The sequence below is a fragment of the Capra hircus genome, chromosome 20 (assembly GCF_001704415.2).
Source record: "Capra hircus breed San Clemente chromosome 20, ASM170441v1, whole genome shotgun sequence".
Taxonomy (NCBI): domain Eukaryota; kingdom Metazoa; phylum Chordata; class Mammalia; order Artiodactyla; family Bovidae; genus Capra; species Capra hircus.
This window is the reverse complement of record NC_030827.1, coordinates 32,799,999-32,827,384: the sequence shown is the minus strand read 5'-3', so window position 1 is coordinate 32,827,384 and position 27,386 is coordinate 32,799,999. Positions and strand designations below refer to the sequence as shown.

Sequence of the window (27,386 nt, the reverse complement as noted above, 5' to 3'; positions counted from 1 at the left end):
ACTACGCTGAAACTGTGAAAGCCTCCACCCACAACCTTCCTGCCCACTGGGTAACACCTATAGATGCTCTTACATGTGTTCGATGGGTCCAGGGAGAAGCAGATTTGCTTATATTCTGCATACCTTCTATAGGAGACAGATCTCTCCCAGGACTTAAGAACTACCAAAGTTGCTTGAATTCACACTCTGGCTGCAGGTGACAAAGGATCAAACAAGAAGGGAGACTTGTGGGCTCATGTCCAAGCATGGCTGCAGAGAAGTTGGCCTTAGATGGTACAGAACCAGAAACTCGAATACCACTGGGATGCCCCCTCCCTACAGCTCAATGTTTGTTTCCATTTCTTTCTCTCTAACTGAAGCTCAGTGTGTTGGGGGGAGGGGGAGGTGGGTGTTGGTGCCAGACTCACATTCTTCTTATGGCTCAGTGAGCAGAGATGAATAAGAAAATTGGCTTCTCTCTCATCTTCAGTTTTCAACATAGTATAAATAACCTGAATCATATATTTTGGGCTATACAGCCACCCCTTATAAAATCACTCTGGACAAAGGAGAGTTACCAAAAGAGGCATACCTTTGGCTCATCTCCTTGGACAGGGAGTGAGTCTGTTACAAGAGAAGCAACATAGATGCTGGTTAGACACCTGGGTAGGGCCACTTCAAAATGCAAGCAAAATCTACATATCACTGGAAAATTACTCATTACTAAAGAAATGTTGGACTTCCCTGGTGGTTCAGTGGTTAAGAATCTGCCTGCAATGCAAGAGATGTGGGTTTGATCCCTGGGTCTGGAAGATCTCCTGGAGAAGGGAATTGGCAACCCACTCCAGGATTCTTGCCTGCGAAGTCCCATGTACAAAGAAGCCTGGTGGGATACAGTCCATGGGGTTTCAAAAGAGTCAGACACGATTCAGCAACTAAATAGCAACAACAAAGGAATGTCAGATACATGGGAATAAATAATAACACATGGAAATCTGGGATAATCGATTTTTATAGACAAATAAATGATGACTCTGACAAGAAGCAAAGTCAGAATTCATTAGGTAAACATTTCACTTGTTCTTTCATGAAGGATAACATCTTTTCTTTGACAAGAGCAAAAGAAAAAACACTCACTTGATTAGAAGTAGTAAAGTGTGCTAAGTTTATTATTGGCTATCACACCAATCACTGTTGTATCATTCCCACATTGAAACCATTCCCAAATGAGAAAAAGGACAACCACACTAATTGACATCCATTTGGAATATTTATTGTAGTTCTTAATGCATTTCCTAACACCTATGACACTCTTTAATCAAGAATACAAAGTCATCTACTTAGAATTTGCCACTCAACATGAGGTGCTTTCTTAGAATCACAGAAGTAAGTTTACAAATACAGCAACCATCAATATCATACATTTTCCAAACCATAACTCTAACACGGATGTAAATTATTCTCCAGACCATGAAAATTCTCTAGAAAGTCCATTTTACCAGTATTGGGATAGGAAGCTTTCAAACACGCAGCCAGCCAGAAAGACCGTTTTATATATGGAGTGTGCTTCTCCTCTCCTTCCTCTAAAATGATATAACTTAGCTGTATCTGAAGAGAAAGTGAATTTAATGACAGCCATTAGCTAAAAACTTGCAGAAATGCCTATATCTGGTATGAGAGGAATGATATATTGCACTGTAACATGCCTACCTCTGTCCAGAGGACAGCAATCTGGCCTGTCTTCAGGTGCCTGGACTTTTCTCCAATTTGATACCCAGGAGGCTTGGTAGACCCCCTGGGGAACTGTTTGATAACTGAGGATACCTCGGAGGAGAAGGTCCTTACAAAATCTAATCTACAATGTTTATTTTCTGAGGATGAAGTTCACTGCACTTCAAATCCTGGATTTGCTCATCGTTATTTTCCCTAGTTTGATAAAGCTGAATAAAAAGTATTTTGCTCAAGGAAGAAGCCTGGGCAGAAGACAGAACACTGTTCTGTAGAAAAAGGCTTTCAATATTTAGAAACTTTCCCGAGAAGAAAAAAGAGACCCTGAAAAGAAAGAATTCTTAAAAAAAAAAACAAAAAACTAACCTCTCCTGTCATTGTTACTGCAGGTTCATGATAAATTACCCCACAGCTCCTCTTACCTTAAGAGGAGGTATTATACAAGAAGCCCACAATACCATAGAGAAAGACTTCTAAGGATCCTTCTGGATACACAGGAATACTGCACTGTTTGAAAATGAGAAAACTGACTAATCAGTTAGGTTTATAGCCGTCTTTCTAAAAAAAAAAAAAAAAAAAACTGTCATCTTTGGCAAAGCACAGGTCGTTATTTGGTTTGTTTATAAAGGCAACTTCTTGGTAGGGTGCCAGCACCAATAGACTCTACACCCTTCAGTCTCTCCCACAAACCCGGTTATTTCTCTCACAGAGATGTTCCTGTTTGCTTTCTTGGGCATTTATTTTAGTTACCAAAAGCGGGGAGGGAGAAGGGATGCACTAAGGTGTATCACAAAGTCAGAGGCTCCAAAAGAAAAGACAGAGAAGGCTAAAGGAAAAACCTAATCTTTAAGACAACATTTCTCCTAATTCAATCCACACAAATGTTATCTTTTAGAACTAGAACAATGCTGCCCTGGGTATACTCTGAGTGGAGTTCTTCTCCTCCCTCCTTTTTTTTACTACATGTCATGATTTAGTTAGGAGGGAAAGTATACCAATGAAACTCTCCCTAAGGCCCCATCTTGGTACAAATTGTGCACAATTTAATGTATCTACCAAAGAAGATGAAGATAAATCCAATGTGAGCACCAACTGTAAATATGACCTTCTCAGCACTTATAAAACAAATAAGCTAAACATATGTATTTTTCCTTTTGGTTATTCATTAAAATGCCATAGCACGCTGGAGAGAACAAAATCTATATGGCTACAAAAGCAGTAAGATGCTAGAAGAAAACTAGACAAAAACTGTAAGATATACAATTATGATTACTGATGTCCTTCTAATAAACTCCTATGTGGTTAAAACGAAGAGCACAAGGCCTAGAACAATGGTTTACTACACATTTCAAGTTGAGATCTGCTGCATCGGTATGAGTTTTGGTGAAACCTGGTAAAAGAAAGAGAAAAAAAATTATGGACTTATGAAAAAAACTTCATGGTATAAAACATCTCTGCTTTGAATTTCCAAAACTGAATGATGTAGGCAACAAGTAGTCTTGCCATAGACCCCACCTGGAGTTTCCTCATTATTTTCCCATTTGAGCCACCGAGAAAAAAACACTTTTATCCATTTACATTTTGTGTATCTGGTAGTTCTCAACCTTCTTGCATTATAGCTCTTAAAGATATTTAAGACTCGCAACCAGGAGGAGGTAGAGGACGAGCAGCAGGAGATGAACAAGGGTCCAGATGACCAAACTCTCCTGAATGGCCCCCTGAGCTCTGAGACTGATGAAACTTCACTCAGAACAGAGCCATGGAGCAAGCCACAAGTTTCAGAATCCTTAAAATAGGTCCAGTCAATTCACAATTTTGCTAAGAGATAATGTAGTCTTTAGATAACATACTTTTTTCAGAAATTTCATAATCAGAGTGGAAATGATAAAAAGGCAGTAAAAAGATACCAGGTTATTATAAAAAGGAAGTAATAGCATTACAAATATTAAATATTAACTATGATTATGTTCAATGTACCAAATAGTAAATGAATTCCAAGGAGTCTTGAAGTAGAGAAATATGAGGGCAGATCTATATTTAATGCTAAAGCTGGTGGAGAAGGAAATCTAAATGTAAGTGTGTGTGTGTTAGTTGCTCAGTCATGTCCAACTCTTTGCGACCCCATGGACTATAGCCCACCAGGCTCCTCTGTCCATGGAATTCTCCAGGCAAGAAAACCAGAGTGGGCTGCCATGCCTTTCTCCAGAGATCTTCCCAACCTAGGGATCAAATTTGGGTCTCCCGCATTGTAGGCAGATTCTTTACCATCTGAGCTACCAGGGAAACCCTGGTGGTAAGTAGTCTGGCTTAATTTTGACGGATCTTTCAAGGTGTAATAGCAGGTAAATTTAATCTGGCAAATATCCATTAAGTCTTAGTTAACAGCCTACATGGAAAGCACAGTAAGGAATACTAAAATTTAGGTGATTTTTGAGCCCTTCATGGATGTGACAATTGAAGGGGATCTAATTTGTCTTCCAGAATAAACACTTAAAATTTTGTTAAATGAATGAATAAATGAGTAGATAAGCCTCAAAGAACTAGAAGAAAGGTCTCCTAGTAGAGGTTAAGTCAGTAGTAAAAACACAAGACAATTATTTGGCTATGATGAGGTTAAATATTGCTATTCATTGTAAATTGTTTTCTTATTAAGTCTTCACAATGTCAAAAGTTAATGTCCCCTCTTCCATTTTCCTACCTAAAAATGCCATGACCAGAATAAAAAAGATCAGAATGGCTTGGTACATATCTTAGGATAAATGAGAGCTCACTCAGACTTGCCAGCTCCAAGAACAGATATATAATAATAGACAAAATAAAAGATGTTAATATACAAAAGTCACAGATCTTCAATTCTACCGAAAAGAATGAAGATATATGGGCTCTGAGTATTTGGAGAGTGTGTCTCATAAACAATTGATTTTCTTTTTTTAAACAGCAGAGCATCGGTAGAAATAATTTAATGAAATAAAACTCTTCTTTGGAAACAGGTCATTTTCTAATAGGTGCTTTATAGCATTGCCTTTAAAAGGAAACTGGACACCTTGATTTTTTCAAACTAAACATCTGATCCTTATCCTTGTCATGCTGGCCCTATTTTGAGCTCTTAGTAACCTTTATAGCCTCAGCAGGGAACTTGACTTTTCACAGAAAAGAAGATGAACCTTTAGGTACACTGACTTGGCCTGTCTATTTTTGTAGAGAGAAACAGCTACTAACCCACCATTATTCATTTGTTTTCTCACAGTCTCATCAACATGGTGAACCCATGTAAGCTGAAGCAGATTATCCTGCCAAAGTGATCTACAGGCTAAGCACAGGACTACATGATTTATGAGCAGAGGATAAGCTAACAAGTTGTCTTCCTAGTCCACTGAAATCCAAAGAATATACTGTTTAATTCTGGTATAATACCAGTTCATAATAGACATTGAGAATACAAATTTATTCAACTTGGCAAAGAATGCCTGTAGCTGGCCTCTTTCAGATTCCCCTGCAAACGTATCAATAGGCAGGATTCTTATTTGACTTGTTGCCACTGGTGGTTTAGGCGTATTCTTACCTACAGAAAAGACCAAGGCTCTTGGGAGTAGGAACTATACTAGTTTGTCCTGTTTTATTCATATTTCATAGCTTAATATGGGAGATACACTGGGTGTTTAATAAATAACCATGGACAACTAATAACCTCTGAAAGTTTATTCTACTACATGATGTTCAACTATGGATTCAATTTATTTTTAAGTTTTTATATTAAAAAAACAGAAAACTTAAAAAATAAAACAGTAATATTCTAGTTCAAAAAGGCCCACAGATACATGTTGTAAAGAAAAACCTATCTTAGGTAATTCAAGCATGAATCAGAAAAGAAAGAAATGAATATCCAATTGAACCAACTATTTATTAAAAAAGATACTTTGGAATATAATGGAATTCAAGTGGTAGGATGCCACCTTCCTCTTTTTTTTTTTTGGCTGCACCACACAGCTTGCATGATTCTCAGTTCCCCCGACGAGGGATTGAACTTGGGCTGCAGCAGAATCCTAACCACTAGGCCACCAGGGAGCTTATTTCCTTTTTCTATTTGGCCCATGAAGTAGGTGGCAGTAACACACTGAGTGATGTAAGTGTAGCCAGAAATAAATTTAATGTGTTCATTAGCTTATCACAGCTTTAATATGAGAACTGTACAATATCACTTTGGCTCTTTGAAAATGAATTATTACTGACTACTTATTTGAGAGATTTTTTTTCAAAATGTTGAGTGCTCTAGAAAAAAAGTAAACCAGAGAACTCCTTAGTCATAAAAATGTTTGGCGCTAAAATTATTAAAAAAAAAATAAAAAAGCATTTTTGCACAGCATCACAGTCAAGCATTTGTAGGGCATGAACATGTATGTATGGCTTTACCAACCAACAGTGCTGGTGTCAAGCATTTATTCCCCACTGCTCATGGGAAAGGACACTTATCAGTGTAATATTCTGGCCTCAAGTGTGTCCCCTAAGAATGATTTGGGCAGAGGAACTGGGGGTATGTGGAACACAGTCTGACCCTTCTTCCTCAGCCTTCTGTAGGGAGCATGTGCTGTTTTGCTTTCAGCCACATGGAAAGAAGTTCAGTAGAAAAGGCTCTCCCGTGCGTGGAAGGCCTCATTTTTCAAGGCTGCCTATAATTGGGAGTGGAGGTCCCTCTCACTTCATGGGTTTGTAACTGGGAAAGTTTATATGGCTGTATATCTAAGCCATATTCTTCATCCTAGGCTTTATAACATGATATTTTAACCTCTGCTTGTCCAACTCATTTATCTCTCTCGATAGATTTGGAACTCAATCTCCAAGAAATACAGAGGCAAGTCCCTTTCTTTATAACAACTGCATTTTGAAGGACAGCAATCATACGGAACAAAACCTCTGTCTATTATGGTTGGCTTCTTTTGCTGTCAACTACTCCTGACCAGAATCTTATTTTAGAAGTGTGAGGAAGTTTCCTGAAATATAGTCAACATTTGCATTTCTTTTACAAAACGTCTACTGCTTTCTCTGGAGTTTCAGATGTAACATGACAGAGACTTTCCTACTAATTGAAAAGAAAATTCCTTTCTACTCACATTATGGTTACTATAAATTTTTTAAGAAGCTATTTCAAGTGATACCTAAAGGACACATTTCCCTTCACATTTTTTGTTTTTGCTAATTGTACTGTGACATACGGGAAAGTCTTCAGTTCAGTTCAGTTCAGTCCCTCAGTCGTGTCCAACTCTTTGCGACCCCATGAATCGCAGCATGCCAGGTCTCCCTGTCCATCACCACCTCCCAGAGTTCACTCAGACTCACGTCCATCGAGTCCATGATGCCATCCAGCCATCTCATCCTGGGTCGTCCCCTTCTCCTCCTGCCCCCAATCCCTCCCAGCATCAGAGTCTTTTCCAATGAGTCAGCTCTTCACATGAGGTGTCCAAAGTACTGGAGCTTCAGCTTTAGCATCATTCCTTCCAAAGAAATCCCAGGGTTGATCTCCTTTCAGTCCAAGGGACCATCAAGAGTCTTCTCCAACACCACAGTTCAAACGCATCAATTCTTCGGTGCTCAGCCTTCTTCACAGTCCAACTCTCACATCCATACATGACCACAGTCACTTTTTTTTTTAATGCTCAGATATTTCATTACCATTATTTTTAATACCCTGAAACCTCAATTTTGTCATGTCCTGTTATCTGATGTTGTCATATTTGTCTTTTTCTTTGAAATTCTCAGGATTTTCTCCATCAGCTCACATCCACATTCTATATCCTTTGCCCAGTCCCTTACCCATATTCTTAGTTACATGGGATTTTTACCAACACATTTTCATATTTACTTTGATCGAGGTCTTTAGCTTTCTTTGGGCTAACTATTCCTTTCTAAAATGTTCACTTCTCAGTATACAGTGAAGGCTGAGTGGCCTTTGCCAAACAGAGATCTTGAGTAAGCTGTAAGTAAGCAGTCACATAGAGTAAAATGCTATCTATGCTGTAATAATCATGAGATATCTTTTGAATTATTAAATAAAGAGATGCTATCCCAATGTACTTTATTATTAAATGTAGCTTGTTGAAGAAGTGAAGTGAAGTTGCTCAGTCGTGTCTGACTCTTTGTAACCCCGTGGACTGTAGCTTATCAGGCTCCTCCGTCCATGGGATTTTCCAGGCAAGAGTGCTGGAGTGGATTGCCATTTCCTTCTCCAGGGGATCTTCCCGACCCAGGAATCGAACCCGGGTCTCCCACACTGCAGGCAGACGCTTTACTGTCTGAGGCACCAGGGAAGCCCTGATAACCCAGCTATTAAACAGAACTTCTTATGAATAAGAACACTTCAGTCTCTAGTCTTACAGAGAATTTGATACATGTGGCTTCATCTGTCAGGGTCTAAAGAGATGCCATTGATCATTAGATCCTCAAAATCCAGCTGAGATGGCTTAGCTGATACTACTAGATTTTTTCATTTTCAGAGCAATGTTGACATAAAAATTAACACTTCATTTCAACAGCCTCATTTGGAGGAAACAAAATTATACGTCAATACCAAAAGAGGAGGAGGGTTGCTACTGCGATTAGAGAGATGCCACAGAGGTATTTTTCAATGTATCAAGACATGGAAACTAGCACTTAAAAAACAAAGCAAAAACAGTAAAAATCCATCTTTTTCATTCTTGATTTACCTACATGACTTAAAAAGAAAAAAAAACTGATAACAATGAGGATCTTCTTTTATAATTCTCTTCTGTAGCAGAGATTTGAACATTCTATAGAATGTCTCAAAAATGTCATCTGCTGAAGAATAGGTTAACTTATCCACAGAGGGAAAAAATATAAAGAATAGCTAATTAAGGAAGAAAAACTGTTTGCTTTCATCACTGGAGTAAGGAATTCTAAATAGTTAAACTATAAACAAATCCCATTTGTTACCCACTGAGGTCACTGAAAAGTTAATTAAAGATGCACTTTTCATATAAGGAATTGTTGGAAGACTTCTTTTTTCTGAAAGGAAATTCAAAGAAGGTTAATAGACAAAGACCTTCACACAGTATCAGAAACAGTTATATGTGGATCATGAATTACGCAGAACAATTGTGTTTACAGATGTTTGTTAAGCACTAATAGGTACCAACCAATCATGTAGTACCTCAGGAAGAAATGTATGAAATACATGCATGATTTATCAAGTAAGTTCCTTGGTTGCTCATATGGTAGAGAATCTGGCTGCAGTGTGGGTCAGGTTGATCCTCATTGGGTCAGGAAGACCCCTAGAGAAGGAAAAGGCAACCCACTTCAGTATTCTTGCCTAGAAAATTCGGCGGACAAAGAAGCCTGATGGGCTACAGTCCACAGGGTGGCAAAGAGTCAGACATGACTGAGCGACTAACAGTTCGTTAAATTACTTTCTCCAGGATGGGTAGCTGCAATATTTCTTCTCATTATAAATATATTTCATTTTAACATGTTCTTAAAAAGGTACGTGAGAAGCAAAGTCTATTTCTTCATTTTTCAGACACATTTCATCCTTACTTTCAATTAACTCCAAAGGGACTGAACTCTCTGCCCAATCCCATCAGTTTGGTGACTGGTTATTCACAAATAAGCTCTTATATTAAAAGGCCATTATTTATATTATCAGGCCCAAGCTGGTCTCAGTAGTAAAGAATCCACCGGCCAATGCAGGAGGCACAGGTTCACAGGTTTGATCCCTGGGTTGGGAAGATCCCCTGGAGAAGGGAATGGTATTCTTGCCTGAAGAATTCCATGGACATAAGAGCCTGGCGGGCTACAGTCCATGGGATCGCAAAGAACTGGACACAACTGAGTGACCCCATGGACTTTATTCTCTGTTTAAAAAAAGGATCTGGAGATTTCTTAGCGGATACTCCTGATGTTCTAATATGCTTTGTAAGTCAGAGTTTTAAAGCACACAGTTTTTCTTCAAATACAGGAATCATCTATTTTGTGATTATCAATCCAGTGGTGTTAAAAGCTCAACATTCTAAGATCGCCCATAGATGGAATGATCAGGCAAAGAAGTTAATCAGAGAGAAAATCAAATTCCACACATACATTTCAAAATAAGGAAGAATCATTTGTCTGTGTGTGGCTCACATTTTTTAGTTAATTAAGTTTGGCTGTGCCCAATACATAACCCAGGAACAGAGAACTGCAAGGAATGTTACAGCAAATAGCTTAGAGCTCAAGCTCAACTTGCTGTTTGCAGCAGCTCCTGGTGGTTCCTCCCCCTCCTGCTTCTGATCCCTGAGCCAACCCCATCCCCTGAGTCAGAGCCTGTTCCTGCTCCCACCTGCTCTCACTGGAGGCACCCATCCTTCCACTTCTGTTCCCGCAAAGGTCAACTCCAAAAATGATCACAAATTAATGGTTCATGTCCCATAAATACCCATTAATCAAGCTCAGGGTACAGGACAAGTGGCTGGATTTGTTCATAGAAACACTTACTGTGAAATCACACCCAGTGCTCTTTTTTATGTCATCCACTGTCAGGCCTTCCCAGAGTTCAATGAGAGTCAGACCCTTCTTGTTGTCCACATCAAACACAGCCTGTCAAAACCAAGAAAATAACAATGACTATTCCTATCACTGTAATTATTTTATAGCACCAAACAGAAATAACCTCACAAGTTTTTTAAGGACAGAAAAGACCCAGGGTAAAAGACTGAAAATCAGCAATGAAAACATGTCAACTGTAACTACTATATTTTGGTGAGAATAAACGCCAATGCCTTAATTGGCAATTAGCTGGGGAGTGCTGTTGATGCCAGAAAATAAATGGATGCTGACTACTGATGGCATTTGCCACTATTATAACCAGTTTTTTTTTTTTTAACTACTTTCCTTTTGTTAGATCTAACACTTTTGGTCAAAATTTAATTTGGCAATTAACAATGATCTGAAAAAAAAAGGAGGAAGAAAAGCAAGGAGGGAGGAGAGATTTAGAAGGTGAAAGTACAGGGATGATGGGGGAAAGTTGACTGATGCTTCTCAGTAAATTACCGGAAACAAAAGCAGGCAGTCTGAAGCAGCTAGGAGTTAATTATAAAGGGACAGTTCGCCCTGAAAGACAACCCCCTCCCCCAGGTAAATATTAAAGCTTTCCCTTAAGTCCTGTGAAAACACACAAATCTGAAAGCATAGAGACTCTCCCTCTGGTATGGAAATCAAATGAAGATGCTTACGTTTAAGACAAGCATGAGAAGGCTCACCTCACTCTAAACACTGCATTTCAACATTCTGATTGGTTATACTAGGTGATGGTGGTGCCAATTGGTATAGCTTGACCCAAGCAGGTAGATTCAACCAGCTGTGTCTGATACAGAACACATGTGGTCACTCTTGGTAATGCAACAAATTGAGTAGAGGGGACCCACAAAGTCACGCGATAAAATCTTCCACACAAGAATTCTTCAAAGCATCCTTCTGAGATGGTCTCTGGGGCTTTGTTTAGAAACTTCCAGTGGTAGAAGGCTCACTTTCTAAGGCAGATTACCTACCAATGGGAAGCTCTAACTGCAAGAAGCGAAACTGCTTCCCTAAACATTCACTCAGGGACTCTACAGTAAGTTGTCCTCCCATGCACTGGAATTGTTCCCTCTTCCAGTTTTCAAGGTCAGTCTTCCAGACTTAAATTTTATGCTTCCCAGACCTCTCCTCTCCTCTGAAATTACCTTAAATTCAACTATTATTTGCAGCCTTAGAATCTTTATTTTCATCTAGCTTGGAAGTCCATCCCAAATTGACATTTTTAAACACACTCCTGGAGGCTATTAAAAAGACACAGTGCTGTGTACTCCAATATAAAATAGAAAATTTTAAAATAATAAAAAAGAAGACACAACAATATGTAGCGGAAAGAATTCTGGCTTTCAAGATGAACTGGAATTCCAGCTCAGCTGACAATAGCTATGTAATCTTCGCTGAATCTGTCTTCACATCTGTAGATGTATGTCAAACAAACCTACCTCCCAAGATTGTTATACAGGACAAATATAATAACAAACCTACTCTGAGCAGCTGGCCTCATGCCTGAGACATAGCAAGGACACTACAGAGGCATATTCTTTCTCCCACATGTGTGTATGTGTGTGAACACAAATTAAAGCCTCCAAATGATTATCTGTCTCCAGATAACTGATATTTCTCCTCAGGAGTAAAACATTAAGGGAACTAGTGATATTTGCTTTGTTTGATGAATACATAGACACCTGATTGGTTTTACTGGAAAAGATTTAAATTTGGGTTGATTGGTTTTACTGGAAAAGATGATTTAAATTTGGGATGATATATTTCAGCAAACTTTTTTGTTTCCACATTTTTATGTTCCTAAAGAAACTTTTTTCAGCTGAAATATGTTTTGAGGGGGAAGAAATTATCAGTGAGGAATGTCCATATGAGGCAGTAGGTTATTCAATTTCAAAATGACAATTACAATTTTTTTTTAATTGGCAACTTTTTATTTGCAGAAAATGTGTCTGGAGCATCATTCATACTATATTCTTTCCCTTGTGTTATGAACAACCACAAATTTATCAAAATGGAACAAATAAGAGGAAAAGAACCTTATTGTGTATAACTGTGGTATTATGAGTATAAGGCTTCGGTGATCAAGAAGATAAACTCTGTGGCAAATGACACTGCTTTTAAAAACCTTTTATTAACATCTTTATCAATCCCTAATTAGCTCTCAAGGTCATATATTTGAAAACTAAGCATTATGAATTTTTTAAAAAATGAGAAACCTACTTTTGAAATATTGAGGGAGATTCCCCACTTAGTCATATAAAGTGTAAACAAAAACTTGATAAAAGACAGACACTAAAATCTAAAAGCTACAACCAACTGTTCAACTACCAAGAATAATATTTCAATTACTTTGTTTTACAAATGAATGATTTTATTATTTTTTTACCACCATAACAGGCTGCATTATGGATAAAGCAATTAGTCACAGCCCAAGTGCTGTGGAGGAAGGCATCTATCATCCCATCATTCTAGCAACACAAAACCAAGAAAGCAGAGTTGTAATATCTCTGAAGCCTCTTTCAAATGGCAGGCAACTAATGGAACTTTCCTTAAGAGCTGAAAATGGAATTCTAGTCCCACATCTGCTCTGGCAGAGTGGTCACAGTCATTAAACTTAATAGCAAGGCAGCATTTATTAAGCATCTACTATGTATGGAGCACAGGGGAAATAACCTACCTACTCCATTCTCTGAGGCACCCAAAGTGCCACACCTAGCTCCCTTTATCTACACAACGCTACCTATAGGTTAGGTTCCAGTTACCCCCATCAGCTAATGAGTTCACACGTTCTTTCAAACAGTGACTTCTCTGAGCTCCAGATACCCATCTCTACTTGTTTATCAGAAATCTCAGACTGGATACTTTGGATGTCACCTTACTCAGGAGTATCAAGTTGAGTATGTTCAAACAAAACCTATTTTTTCGCTGCCTCCCCTTGCTACTCCCTTTCTCTTCCTGAAGAGCCAGGCTTCATTAAAGATAAAAGAGGTAAACCATGACTCTAGCCAGAAAACTTAGGAATCACCTCTGCCTTAGCGACTATGCCCCATTCATCACCAAGTTAGGCTGAGTCCATCTCCTAAATCTTTCTGAAATCTCTCTTTGGGTCTTGCAGTTCAGGACCTTGATATTTCTGACCAAGATACCTGAAGGGGGTCTCATGGCTTCTCCCCCTATTCTATGTAAAAACCACATGGCTCTTTACAAAATGCAAATCTAATCAATGGTGTCCCCAACTATTAAAAATCACGAAAGTGAAAATGAAAAATTTGATCAGTTGTGTCCAACTCTTTGTGACCCCATGGACTATACAGTCCATGGAATTCTCCAGGCCAGAATACTGGAGTAGATAGCCTCTCCCTTCTCCAGGGGATCTTCCCAACCCGGGGATGGACCCCAGGTCTCCCACAATGCAGGCGGATTCTTTATCAGCTGAGCCACAAGGGCAAAGTCCATTAAAAATCGTGAAGGGCTCCCAACTGCCTTCTATATAAAACCCAAATTTATTAACAATATATTCACATTTCTTCATAATTCGGCCCCTCACTGGCTTTTCACCTTCAGCCTTCAAAATCCCTGGCTATACCCTCACTCCATGCTGTCCCATGCTCCACACTGTCCCACAGGCAAGTCCTTGAGTAAGCTGTGTTTTAATACCTCTGTGACTCTGCCTATTTTCTTCCTTTTGCCTAGAAGGGCCTCTTTGGTCTTATTTTCACTTATAAAAACTCATATTTGTTTTTCAAGACTCATCACTCAATCTATTAATTTTCTCATCAAGGAACGTATGGTATTTATTCAACAGGCATTCACTGTGTCCAGGTCAAGCATTATGCTCAGTGTTGATAAACAGTAATGAGTGAGACAGGCAGAGCTCAGAGGTTATTTCAATATAGTGCTAAGTTAGGGTGGAGTCCTAAGATTCAGGGAAGCAATGACAGACTTGGGGACAGATAGGGAAGGTTTGCCAGAAGAATAAATAGCTGAGACATAAAAGATGAGCAGGAATTAGCCAGATGGCTAGGGTGGGAAGAGCATGCCAGGGAGAGAGACAGGATGTGCAAAGTCCCAGAAGAACATGGTGTGTGTTGGGGGGGGGGGGGGGTGCAAGTGATGCCACATAGTTCATAGCATTTAGGATGGCAGAGGTGGGGAGAATGTTAAGGCAAAAAGAGAGCAACAGACTGGAGGAGGAAAGATTCAGACTGCGAAATGCCTTGCAGTTAAGAGCTTATATTTGATGGGAATTCCCTGGTGGTTCAGTGGTTAGGACTCAGCTCTCACTGCCGAGAGTTGTTTTGTTGTCAGTGAGACCCTCAGTCCTGTCCAGCTATTTGCGACCTCATGGACTGTAGCCTGCTATGCTTCTCTGTCCATGGGATTCCCCAGGGAAAGATACTGGAGTGGGTTTCCACTTTCTTCTCCAGGGGATCTTCCTGACCCAGGAATCAAACCCATGTCTCCTGTGTTGGCAGGCTGATTCTTTACCGCTGAGACTACTAGGGCCTGGGTTCAAACCCTGGTGTTGGGGAACTAAGATCATACAAGCTGTGCAGTGTGGCCAAAAAAAAAGAGAGAGAGAGAAAGAGAGAAAAACTTATATCTGATACCACTTAGAAGCTTTCCTGAGACTCTCTTGAGGCTGCTAAGCAGCCTTCCTTTGTGTTCCCAACTCAGCATCCGACCTGGCACATCTCTCCTGTGCACTTTACTGCATGCCTTACTCTAACTGCTGGCACCTCTGGAGGCTGGATGTCAGCTCCCCCTGAACGTGCTCCTAGGCGGCAGACTGTCCTCCTTTCTGAGCCCACTGTTGGCAATAGCCTGCCTCTGAGAAGGAGCTCAGAAGTACTTATGAAATGAAAGGATGTACAAAACAATAATGCAGATGGAGAGAAAGTGTAGAAAGCTTTTTTAAATGGCAGTAAAGTTAAATAACATATAAGTAATCTCATGAGAAAATGCAGGCATGTAATCAGTAGTTCCCAAGCTTTTTTGGCGCCAGGGACTAGTTTAGTGGAAGACAATTTTTCCGCAGACCGGGGGTAGCAGGTGGGATCGTTCAGGTGGTAATGTGAAAGCCAAGGAGCGATGGGAAGAAGCAGATGAAGCTTTGGTTGCTCATCTTAACGCTCACCTCTGGCTGCGCCAGCCAGGTTTAAGATGGGTACCCGGCGGGCTAGGGGCCCCTATATTAGATGGTAAGTGCCAAAATGAATGGTGGGCCACTCTGAGGGTGAAACTGTGAGTGCTAAGTTATCTGAAAACCTCTTCATGATGAAGCTGAAAATTATATTAAAAGATGGGTAGAATTTGGGGAGGCAGAGTTGAATGGGAGTCGTTCCACATGAAAGCACTAAACTGGTAAGAACAAGGCAAGGGCGCACATGAAGGGGGGCCAGGGAGAAGAGGAAGATCGGGGGTAAAATGCGGCTGGGATTGCCCTTAGAAGCTGTACCGCATTACTTTATTAAAGAAAACAGGAGCAAGGGCTGTTTTGTCTTTGATTTCAAAGTAATGGATTCTTTTCAACAAGTCCTGTCCATGATTGTGGAGGAATTTAAGAAATGATAAGACCTGGAATAAATGGTAGGTTAAATTTGTGCCCTTTTATCTGCTTGTTCTTCTCTACATGTCATCTTTATGGATATAAACTGCCCTAGGGGCAGGCACCATTTTAGGACAAAACTCTCCTTAAAATGTGGCTTCTGAAAAGTATTATAAGCCTTCTGCTTCAAAAGGCTGCTTTAGGGTGCCTCGAACCACAACTGAATGAGGGTTCTAAACCAGACTGATGCCAAAAGGAACAGCACCATTATGAAAAAACAAATAAACAAACAAACTCTTGATCTAGAGAATTCTGTTCTGTGGTTCATCAAAATACTGAATCAAAACAATGGAAATGACACCCTCCTGGCTCACTTACGAGAACAATGTCATTCCAGCATCACAGGTTCAAATCTGGGTCGGAAAGGAACTGCAGCACCTGCAGTGATGCTGCTCTCTCAGTTTCAATTTACCAGTAACAATTTTCTATCAAAGAAGATAATATCTAGAGGCCCTCTAAAACGCAGGTGTGTTCTGAAGTCCACTTTATGCAAGAACCAAAGAACAGATTTTTCTGGTTCACTGTGGGAGCCATACTGCAATTTGTACCTAAATGGTTAAAACCTAATTTTTACTGAGTTTCCTAAAATGAGATCCAACAATGTGTACTTGTGATTCAGGAAATCAAAGAAGACAGAAATGATAAATATATTCTTAACTTTGTATAGATCATCTATTGTATTAGTCATAAGGCTCAATATAACTTTTCTTTGATTGTATCACACTGTCAAAGTTACCAAGGGGAGGAGTTCAATTTTGTGTGTATGTATACTTCCAGAGAAGTTCACTTAAGAATTATGCATCCAGAAACATTAAATTGATGAATCTTCTTACTCAGTCTACCCACAGATTAAATTAATCCCAAGACTATCAATGTAATACACTTTTAGAAAATAACAAAAAGTTCTAAAATGCTTATACGTTTTTTTAAAAAGGTAGCAGGCACTAAAGGAAATAAAAGAGAAAGTTACTTTACCTTTTCAGTAATGATACGGTTGACACACTGCTTTCCTGTTAGAGGTAATGTACATTTCTCCATGATTTTATGTGCATTTCCCTGTTTTAAAAAACATCAAAAAGAGTAGTTAGGGGCTGATTCTTATTTAGAATTGGTATAAGATAGGACAAAAGGAATTATCAGAGAAATTGTCTCCTAAGTACAGGCTGTTTCAAAACCTTGCGCTATCATGCTTTCACCTTTCTAGAGGCAGCTTGTGTTCCTGCAGTAATTTAAGGAGAAATACAAATGAGTAGCCAAAGGCATAACTGGTTTAATTGGGAAACAGCCAGCCACAGATTTGATCTCTCAAGTCTCCACCCTTAGATCTCCCAAGGCAGTGTGGAAAACCATGATTATATTCACTTTCTTATATAGCTATTTGCCTTTCCTGGAATATATCTGGGCCTCTATCTGCTCACTGGTAAAATGTGTGTGCTGGTCTATAGTCGTATTTTTTTTTTCAAAGTTTCCTTCAGCTACACTACCTTTTCTTCAAATATGAAGGAGGGATTGAGATGGGGAGCAGGTTTCCAACCATCAGCCCCTTTCTGCCATTCCCTACTCCCCCAACCCCGCACAGTACAGAGCTGACCGATGGGGCACGTCTCCGCCGCACAGTTGAAACATTAGCTCTGATGATCTGATCTTCAGATCGTTTTCTTCTGATTATGATGAAGCTCCTTTCTAAGGATCAAGCGCCAGAAGCCTAAATTACTATTTCCCTTGAGGCTGAAGGCTAATTTGTCACATTTAAGATCCTCTATTTAAAATGGCAAAAATGCTCCTACTGCTTCCATTTTGGGTCTAAAAGCACCACACATGACGCCATCATCATCTTAAGCCATCTCCAAGTTTACCTTCTCAATTATGCACCAGTGTCTGACTTATGTCTCTCTCAAAACTGCTACCATACCAAGTATGATCAGAAGCAAAGGATTTCAAATAACTGGGCTTAAGATTTTACTCCTTCTGATAATATGTCAATGAACTAACATACGAGCAATTAAGAGGCTTTAGTATACTTAATCCAGTGTACGGCACAAAAGATATTCAGTGTTTTTTGAATGAATGAATGGGGAAAAAGGGGGAATTCCATTGGGAATCTTGGGTGAATCTCAAAAAATGACAAACTGTATTACTTTAATTTAGTCAAAATTAGTGCTAAATATATATAGAGAGAGTGGATAGACATTACACTTTTAACAAAAAACTGTATCTTTCTAGACTTTACTGTGTAAGAAAATTTATAGCTGTAGAAATAAAACCTCTTTTCTGCTTCATTTTTAATGATCTATTTTCATTCCCAGATTTCAAAGAAAGCTTGCACGTGTGACAGACGCTTAATTAAAGAGCTGAAATTAATGATGAATGTTCGAACTTCTATAGTTGTCAGGACTCCATGCACGTCATATAACTCAAATAAGACATGTCACAATGAATTCCAGGTCTGCGTGTGAACAAAGCGAACAATCTGTGGGCCTCCAAGGAACGTTTTCTGTGGGGAGCTCTTACTTAGTTCCCATTATTTGAGCAGGATCTACATCTGGTATGAAAGCAGCCACTTGGGTTCCAATGAACAACCAACTCTGGTTTCGGAGAACTTCAACTACCAGAATTAACTGTGCCCTACCACGACCGAGGGCCTTCCCTGGTAGCTCAGCTGGTAAGGTATCCGCCTGCAATGCAGGAGACCTCGGTTCAATTCCTGGGTTGGAAGATCCCCTGGAGAAGGGATAGGCTACCCACTCCAGTATTCCTGGGCTTCCCTAGTGGCTCAGCCAGTAAAGAATCCACCTGTAATGCAGGAGACCTGGGTTCAATCTCTGGCTTTGGAAGATCCCCTGGAGGAGGCCATGGCAACCTATGCCAGTATTCTTGCCTGAAGAATCCCCATGGATAGATGAGCCTGGCAGGCTACAGTCCATGGACAGTCCATGGAGCCAAAAAGAGATGGACATGACTGAACAATTAAGCACAGCACAGCGTATCACCAAGACATACCTTTCAAAAATCATTTTCCATGTAAACAGTACAGCTCAGTGATTCAGAGCAGAGTCAAAGGACCTGAGTGTAAAGCCTCACTCCACTCCACACTAGCAGGGCAAGGATCCTGTGTCTATGCTTATCCATCTGCTATACCTCAGGGGTGACTGTGAGTGTCCAGCACTTACCAAGTGCTCAGTAACCTTGAACTGTTTACATAACGTATACTGAACATTTCCACAATCTACTAGGGAATTCTTTAGGCTTTCTTGGTGGCTCAGATGGTAAAGAATCTGCCTAAATGCAGGAGACCCAGGTTTGATCCCTGGGTGGGGAAAATCCCCCGGAGAAGGCAACGGCAACCCACTCCAGTATTCTTGCCTAAAGAATCGCATGGACAGAGGAGCCTGACAGGCTACATGGGGACCTACATGGACACAGTCCATGGGGTCACAAAGAGTCCTACACAACTTAGCAACTAAACCACCAGGGAATTTTTCAGGGAAGTCTTAGGTTTCTCAATGAAGCTGAACACAGAATTACACAGAAAATGGCCTAAACATTAGACTTCCTGAGACCCATAGAACCAATGAAACTGCAACCCATATTTGGGAGCAAACCATATGGCTGGCCTAGGATGGTAGCACCAACAGTATTCTTGCAGTGAGAACAAGGTATTTAGATGACTCCATTCACACTGAGCTTCAAGACATAACACAGATCAAGGAAAAAGAGAAAATGAGATGCAGAAGGATTAAAGAATGCCACAGTTTCAATATTCAACAATAGGTTAGCTATGAAGCCAAGATATGACTAACTCTCACTTGAGCACTCTATTGTAACCACGCCAGGCTGAGCCTTACAGTGTGCTATGATTCACAAAGCAGGAACAATCGCTGGGTTTTTAGCAATAAAAAATAAATCCCCCAAAAGAGATGCAGTGTAGTGGGGTAGCAAAGAACACTTTATTAGGAGTCCAAAGACCGGGTGTTTCATTTTAGCGCTTCCATTTAATTGTCATTTGGTCCTTTAAATTCTTTGTGCTGTTGTTTTCTTTTCAACTGCCAAGTCTTCTTCCTTACCTGATCACAGCAGGAAGGAATGTTCTGAAAGAGCAGTAAAGTGAGGGGGGTTGAATCTACTTGTGAATTTTTAGGGTGAGTGGTGTCTTGTTCATCTCCATCAATCTGCTCCTTTCTTTCTCCACGAAGAAATGTCAGAAAAGGTAGATGACCAGACACCAAGTGAAGCATCAAAAAAGCTCTGACTGGTCCTCAAGGCTTCTGATTTTTATATGTATTTCCTTCTTTGCTAACTTCATCATAACCTTGGTGAACATTTAAATCTCTTTCCTCCACCTGCTTTCCAGCTTTTCTCTTCCCCACTACATCACTTACAGACCTCCTACAAAATCTAGGAAACCACCATTTTCTTTTTATCCAACCGAATACTTTCTATAACTTGCTTCATGGTGATGTCTCTTTAATTCTTTAGATAATCTGTATGCAATTTTGCTAAATTCTTCAGTATAAATAATTCTGGTTAAATGATAATAAACCCCTTGTCATCATTACAAGCTTCATGTTATCCCAATAAACTTAATCCCAGCTAACAAGTTCTCTATTTTACAGTGATTTTTGCATTCCATGTCAACACTCATCTGAGGCAACAGAGCATTCATGTAAGACTTTGATTTACATAAAACCCCATTTCATGCCCATCTTTTCTGTTAAGTGTTTCTTAAATGTGCCCCAATATTATTTCTTCTTTCACGTGTCCTTTTTGGGAAAGCCCTGTGATCAAGTACAAATAAGGCAAAGTCTAGAAGGTGGTTGCTCCTTAAGGGAACAAATCTTCAAGGGTGTGTTCATGCCACCTGAAACATACTCCATGTACGTCTTCACCCCACATTCGAATGGCAACACCCGCCCCACTCTTCATGACTTGGCTCTGGTGTCATCTACCCTGGAGAAACCATCTCCAACATCCCTTATAGAGTGCCCCTACCCCCAGTGTCCAACGGATATTCTCAGTCTGCACTGCTTAGGCACTCCTGTGTTTGCTCTCCACAGATGTAACTGTTGCCTTCTCTTTACCCACCACTAGACTCTGAGCTCCCTGGATGCTGAAACAATTTATCTCTGTATCTTCAGCAATGAGTAGAGTACTAGACAAACCGCAGTGATCAATAAATGCTGTCTGACTATTACAATTCTGATCCAAGGAATCTAGCAGCGTTAGAGTTGTAAAATATCGTGTGGCTGAGTGTCGTCCTAAGAAATGTACTTCTACCTCCTGAGCGTCTCTAAGCTCACTAGGAGAAATAAAGCTCACAGAAGTGTGCAAAGGAACTTAGGGGGGATAGACAGAGGCATGAGCAAAGGGAGAAGCGAAGACACCTCAAGACTTACTATAGAGAACGCCCTTGTGGTCCACTGGTTAGGACTTCACATTTTCACTGCCCTGGCCTGGGTTCAATCCCTGGTCAGGAAACTAATATCTCACAAGATATGTGGCAAAGCCAAAAAAAAAAAAAAAAAAAGGACTGCATTATGAAGTATACAAAAGTGGAAGACAGAAACTGAGTGAATTATACTTATTCTACTTCTTCTGCCTGCTCTCTCCTAAAGCTGCAATGTTTACATTCATCTGCTGAAAACCAAGGCTAAAAGGCTGACTCTGCCAAAGGAATACTCCATACTTTGTCTGGTGGCAAAACAAAACCAAGGACAGGTCTCTCTTACAGCATGCCAAAGTATCATGGAAGAAACCTGAGTGTCACTGCCCTCACCCCTTCCTTCTATACAGACACACACAAACACACACAGAACGGACATAAAAAACTGGGGAACACTCTATTACAAAACCCACGGCTGTCAAATCACTGTGACGATTGGTATGGTACCTAGAAGAGAAACATGTGACTTGCTAAATAAAGAAAATCAAGGTATAAAGAATAAAAGGACAGGATGATGATCATATTACTCACACTGAGTTTATCCTCATGGGACATTTTTAGCCTTTACATAGCACCTATTTGGTCAGGATGCCAACAATCCACATAGGACTTCAGTGGAAAGACTAAGCTAGCTCTGAAGTGGAGAGCAATTGCTATTACAAATGGTTTTTACAAGTGGATATAATAACAGTTTGTAGTTACACAGGCACATTCTCAGGGGAAGACCAGCCAAATGAGACAATAGATACAGCAAGTCATTTCCCTGAAAGTAGTCTTTAGGGCTTTGAGACCTTAGAATAGAAGGCCTTTTTTCTTCAATATAATACAAAGGTCTTTATCATGGCCTTTTATTTTCTCTCCAAAGACTGCATCCTATGGTCTCTAGACGAAGGATGGCAGAGTCCAGGACTGAGCAGAAATTGTTTTCTCTTTCCATCCCTGAACTGCTAGCTTTCCATTCCTGAAGTGTTAGCTTTCCTATCAAGAACTATGGATACTCAAGATCACAGGACTTAATGTTATTCATTAAATTCTATAAGACATTTTAAAGGGCTTTATTGGTTGCTGGGTTGTGTTCTGCTATTTTCTTCCATTATAACATTTTTTTTTTTTTTGCAGGCATGTCCATCATTAAAGGACAAATAAAAAAGACAAAACCATGTGAGGATTTCTATTTTTAATGGTGAATATTGTTTTTTTTCCCAAACAAGCCTAGCCAAGAAGTTTCATTAGCAAATTATAAAACAGAGACAAGCTCTTATGAATGAAAAAAATTAAACCAAATGAAACTGTTAATTATGAATTATCCTCACAAAAGAATACTTTATCTTGAGATACTTTTCAATGTTGTTGAAAATTATCTCAAGGATGTATCTGAGAAGGCATTTTTTAAAAAACTCTTTCATATTTGCGGCTTTTGGTAATATATTTGATCCAAATTAAAAAGGATGAATAAATCTCATCTATACTTTGTATAATTCCTCTGCACACACACAAAAAAAGAAAGCAAAGACAAGGTAAAACAGTATTAAAGATTTCCATATGACACCTTTCCTATCATATATGAAATGGACTTAATAAAAGTATTATTCACAAAGATTTATTCTCAACTTCATGACAAAAAAGACAAATGAACTTTTATATGAAACAGAATCTGAGACCTAGAGAACAAACTTCTAATTGGGGGGGAAGGTGGGGAGGATGGACAGATGGGAGGTTGGAATTGACCTATACACACTGCCATATTTAAAACATAAAATCAACAAGAAGCTACTGTATAGTTCAGGGAACTTGGCTCAATATTCTATAATAACCTAAATGGGAAAAGAATTTGAAAAAGAATAGATATATGTATATGTATAACTGAATCACTTTGCTGTGCCCCTGAAACTAATACAACATTGTTAATCAACTATACCCCAATATAAAAGTTAAAAAATAAGTTACATTATATTTAAAAAGCAAAGACAAAGTAAAATAGTATTCAACATTTTGATATGACTGCTTTGCTATCAGATACGGATTAGACTTATTAAAAATATTATTCACAAAGATTTATCCTCATCTTCGTAACAATATAATTATGACTCTTTTTATCCTTTAGAATCCAAGCCTTCTACTGTAATAAAAATAAAACCTAAGCCTGTTTCAGAAATAGAGCTCTCATTTATGTTCTCAAAAATAAGTACTGGAGCTTTGCCTGTTTCCAATAAATGACAACTATGACTGAATTTCTTTGCTTTTGTGCTCTGAGAGTTATACCCTTAGGAACACATTTCCAGTACACAATACTGAGAACAAAACACTTTCCTTTATATTGTTAGTGATGATGGTAGTTGCCAGACAGAAAAGTTTAGTAACAGAAAAGGGAGGCAGGATATGTAGGTTCTCAGCTTGCGTCTGGTCTTAATTTTCTACTTGGTCTTAATTTTCTACTTGACCTTTATCAGAATGTTTAATCTCCATGAAATTTGGTTGGATTATCTTTAGAAGGAAAACAGTTAAGACTTACCTCAAAAGAGTGTTATAATGATAAAATAGAGGCAGTTTATGAACATGTAACTGCTTGGAAAAAGTTAAAACTGGTCAAGTATGTTCAAATTAATGAATTCAACAATTACTGATTCCTAATATGCACCGGGCATGATTCTCCTCAGCTGTTGTGATAGAAAGAGCCTCTGCCCTCATGGAACTCACATTCTAGTGCAGAAAGGAGATGAATAACCATCAGAAGAGGGGGGAATTTGACTTTCTGTAATAGTCAGGGGAAGCTGCTCTGGTATTCTCAACAGAGATCTGACTGAACTGAGGAGGCGAGCCATGCAGATACCTGAGGAAGAGCTTTCCAGGCACAGAGAGCAACAAGCGCAGAGGCCCCGAGGCAGAGGGTGTTTGGAATGTTCCAGAAACTTACAGGAATAGAGTCTGGCTAGAGTTCAGTCCACTGGAGAAGAGAATGGCAAATCATTTCAGTATTCTTGCCTTGAGAACCCCATGAATGGTATGAAAAGGCAAAATGATAGGATACTGAAAGAGGAACTCCCCAGGTCAGTAGGTGCCCAATATGCTACTGGAGATCAGTGGAGAAATAACTCCAGAAAGAATGAAGGGATGAAGCCAAAGCAAAAACAATACCCAGCTGTGGATGTGACTGGTGATAGAAGCAAGCTCTGATGCTGTAAAGAGCAACATTGCATAGGAACCTGGAATGTCAGGTCCATGAATCAAGGCAAATTGGAAGTGGTCAAACAAGAGATGGCAAGAGTGAACGTCAACTTTCTAGGAATCAGCAAACTAAAATGGACTGGAATAAGTGAATTTAACTCAGATGACCATTATATCTACTACTGCAGGCAGGAATCCCTCAGAAGAAATGGAGTAGCCATCATGGTCAACAAAAGAGTCCGAAATGCAGTACTTGGATGCAGTCTCAAAAATGACAGAATGATCTCTGTTCGTCTCCAAGGCAAACCATTCAATATCACAGTTATCCAAGTCTATGCCCCAAACAGTAACGCTGAAGAAGCTGAAGTTGAATAGTTTTATGAAGACCTACAAGACCATTTAGAACTAACACCCAAAAAAGATGTCCTTTTCATTATAGGGGGCTGGAATGCAAAAGTAGGAAGTCAAGAAACACCTGGAGTAACAGGCACATCTGGCCTTGGAATGCAGAATGAAGCAGGGCAAAGACTAATAGAATTTTGCCAAGAAAATGCACTGGTCATAGCAAATACCCTCTTCCAACAACACAAGGGAAGACTCTACACATGGACATCACCAGATTGTCAACACCAAAGTCAGATTGATTATATTCTTTGCAGCCAAAGATGGAGAAGCTCTTTACAGTCAATAAAAATGAGACCAGGAGCTGACTGTGGCTCAGATCATGAACTCCTTATTGCCAAATTCAGACTCAAATTGAAGAAAACAGGGAAAACTGCTACACCATTCAGGTATGACCTAAATCAAATCCCTTATGATTATACAGTGGAGGTGAGAAATAGATTTAAGGGCCTAGATCTGATAGATAAAGTGCCTGATGAACTATGGAATGAGGTTCGTGACATTGTACAGGAGACAGGGATCCAGACCATCCCCATGGAAAGGAAATGCAAAAAAGTAAAATGGCTGTCTGGGGAGGCCTTACAAATAGCTGTGAAAAGAAGAGAAGCAAAAAGCAAAGGAGAAAAGGAAAGATATAAGCATCTGAATGCAGAGTTCCAGAGAATAGCAAGAAGAGATAAGAAAGCCTTCTTCTGCGATCAATGCAAAGAAATAGAGGAAAACAACAGAATGGGAAAGCCTAGAGATCTCTTCAAGAAAATTAGAGATACCAAGGGAACAGTTCATGTAAAGATGGGCTCGATAAAGGACAGAAATGGTATGGACCTAACAGAAGCAGAAGATATTAAGAAGAGGTGGTAAGAATACATGGAAGAACTGTACAAAAAAGATCTTCACAACCCAGATAATCATGATGGTGTGATCACTAATCTAGAGCCAGACATCCTGGAATGTGAAGTCAAGTGGGCCTTGGAAAGCATCACTACAAACAAAGCTAGTGGAGGTGATGGAATTCCAGTGGAGCTATTTCAAATCCTGAAAGATGATGCTGTGAAAGTGCTGCACTCAATATGCCAGGAAATTTGGAAAACTCAGCAGTGGCCACAGGATTGGAAAAGGTCAGTTTTCATTCCAATTCCAAAGAATGGCAATGCCAAAGAATGCTCAAACTACCACACAATTGCACTCATCTCACACGCTACTGAAGTAATGCTCAAAATTCTCCAAGCCAGGCTTCAGCAATACGTGAACTGTGAACCTCCTGATGTTCAAGCTGGTTTTAGAAAAGGCAGAGGAACCAGAGATCAAATTGCCAACATCCGCTGGATCATGGAAAAAGCTAGAGAGTTCCAGAAAAACATCTATTTCTGCTTTATTGACTATGCCAAAGCCTTCGACTGTGTGGATCACAAGAAACTGTGGAAAATTCTGAAAGAGATGGGAATACCAGACCACCTGACCTGCCTCTTGAGAAACCTATATGCAGGTCAGGAAGTAACAGTTAGAACTGGACATGGAACAACAGACTGGTTCCAAATAGGAAAAGGAGTACGTCAAGGCTGTATATTGTCACCCTGCTTATGTAACTTCTATGCAGAATACATCATGAGAAACACTGGGCTGGAAGAAGCACAAGCTGGAATCAAGATTGCCGGGAGAAATATCAATAACACAGATGACACCACCCTTATGGCAGAAAGTGAAGAGGAACTAAAAAGCCTCTTGATGAAAGTGAAAGTGGAAAGTGAAAAAGTTGGCCTAAAGCTCAACATCCAGAAAACGAAGATCATGGCATGAAGTCCCATCACTTCATGGGAAATAGATGGGGAAACAGTGGAAACAGTGTCAGACTTTATTTTGGGCGTCTCCAAAATCACTGCAGATGGTGACTGCAGCCATGAAATTAAAAGACACTTACTTCTTGGAAGAAAAGTTATGACCAACCTAGATAGCATATTCAAAAGCAGAGACACTACTTTGCCAACAAAGATCCATCTAGTCAACTATGGTTTTTCCTGTGGTCATGTATGGATGTGAGAGTTGGACTGTGAAGAAGGCTGAGCACTGAAGAATTGATGCTTTTGAACTGTGGTGTTGGAGAAGATTCTTGAGAGTCCCTTGGACTGCAAAGAGATCCAACCAGTCCATTCTAAAGGAGATCAGTCCTGGGATTTCTTTGGAAGGAATGATGCTAAAGCTGAAACTCCAGTACTTTGGCCACCTCATGTGAAGAGTTGACTCATTGGAAAAGACTCTGATGCTGGGAGGGATTGGGGGCAGGAAGAGAAGGGGACGACAGAGGAGGAGATTGCTGGATGGCATCACTGACTTGATGGATCTGAGTCTGAGCAAACTCTGGGAGTTGGTGATGGACAGGGAGGCCTGGTGTGCTGCGATTCATAGGGTTGCAAAGAGTTGGACACGACTGAGCGACTGAACTGAACTGAACTGAACTGAAGTCATGTCCAACTCTTTTGCAACCCCATGGACTGTAGCCCACCA

The 27,386-nt window shown here is 39.8% G+C and overlaps 1 protein-coding gene across 1 annotated transcript in view; it reads right to left on the bottom strand.

Annotated features, from left to right (window-relative positions):
• Nucleotides 1,231-27,386, bottom strand: part of OXCT1 (3-oxoacid CoA-transferase 1) — a 154,534-nt gene continuing 128,378 nt past the window's right edge. The window contains exons 15-17 of the mRNA XM_013972785.2: nucleotides 16,853-16,933; nucleotides 10,189-10,290; nucleotides 1,231-3,097 (exon numbers count right to left, since the gene is read on the bottom strand). Of these exons, the coding sequence (XP_013828239.1) occupies nucleotides 3,056-3,097; nucleotides 10,189-10,290; nucleotides 16,853-16,933 (225 nt within the window). The 3' untranslated portion in view covers nucleotides 1,231-3,055. The remainder of the gene's footprint in view (nucleotides 3,098-10,188; nucleotides 10,291-16,852; nucleotides 16,934-27,386) is intronic.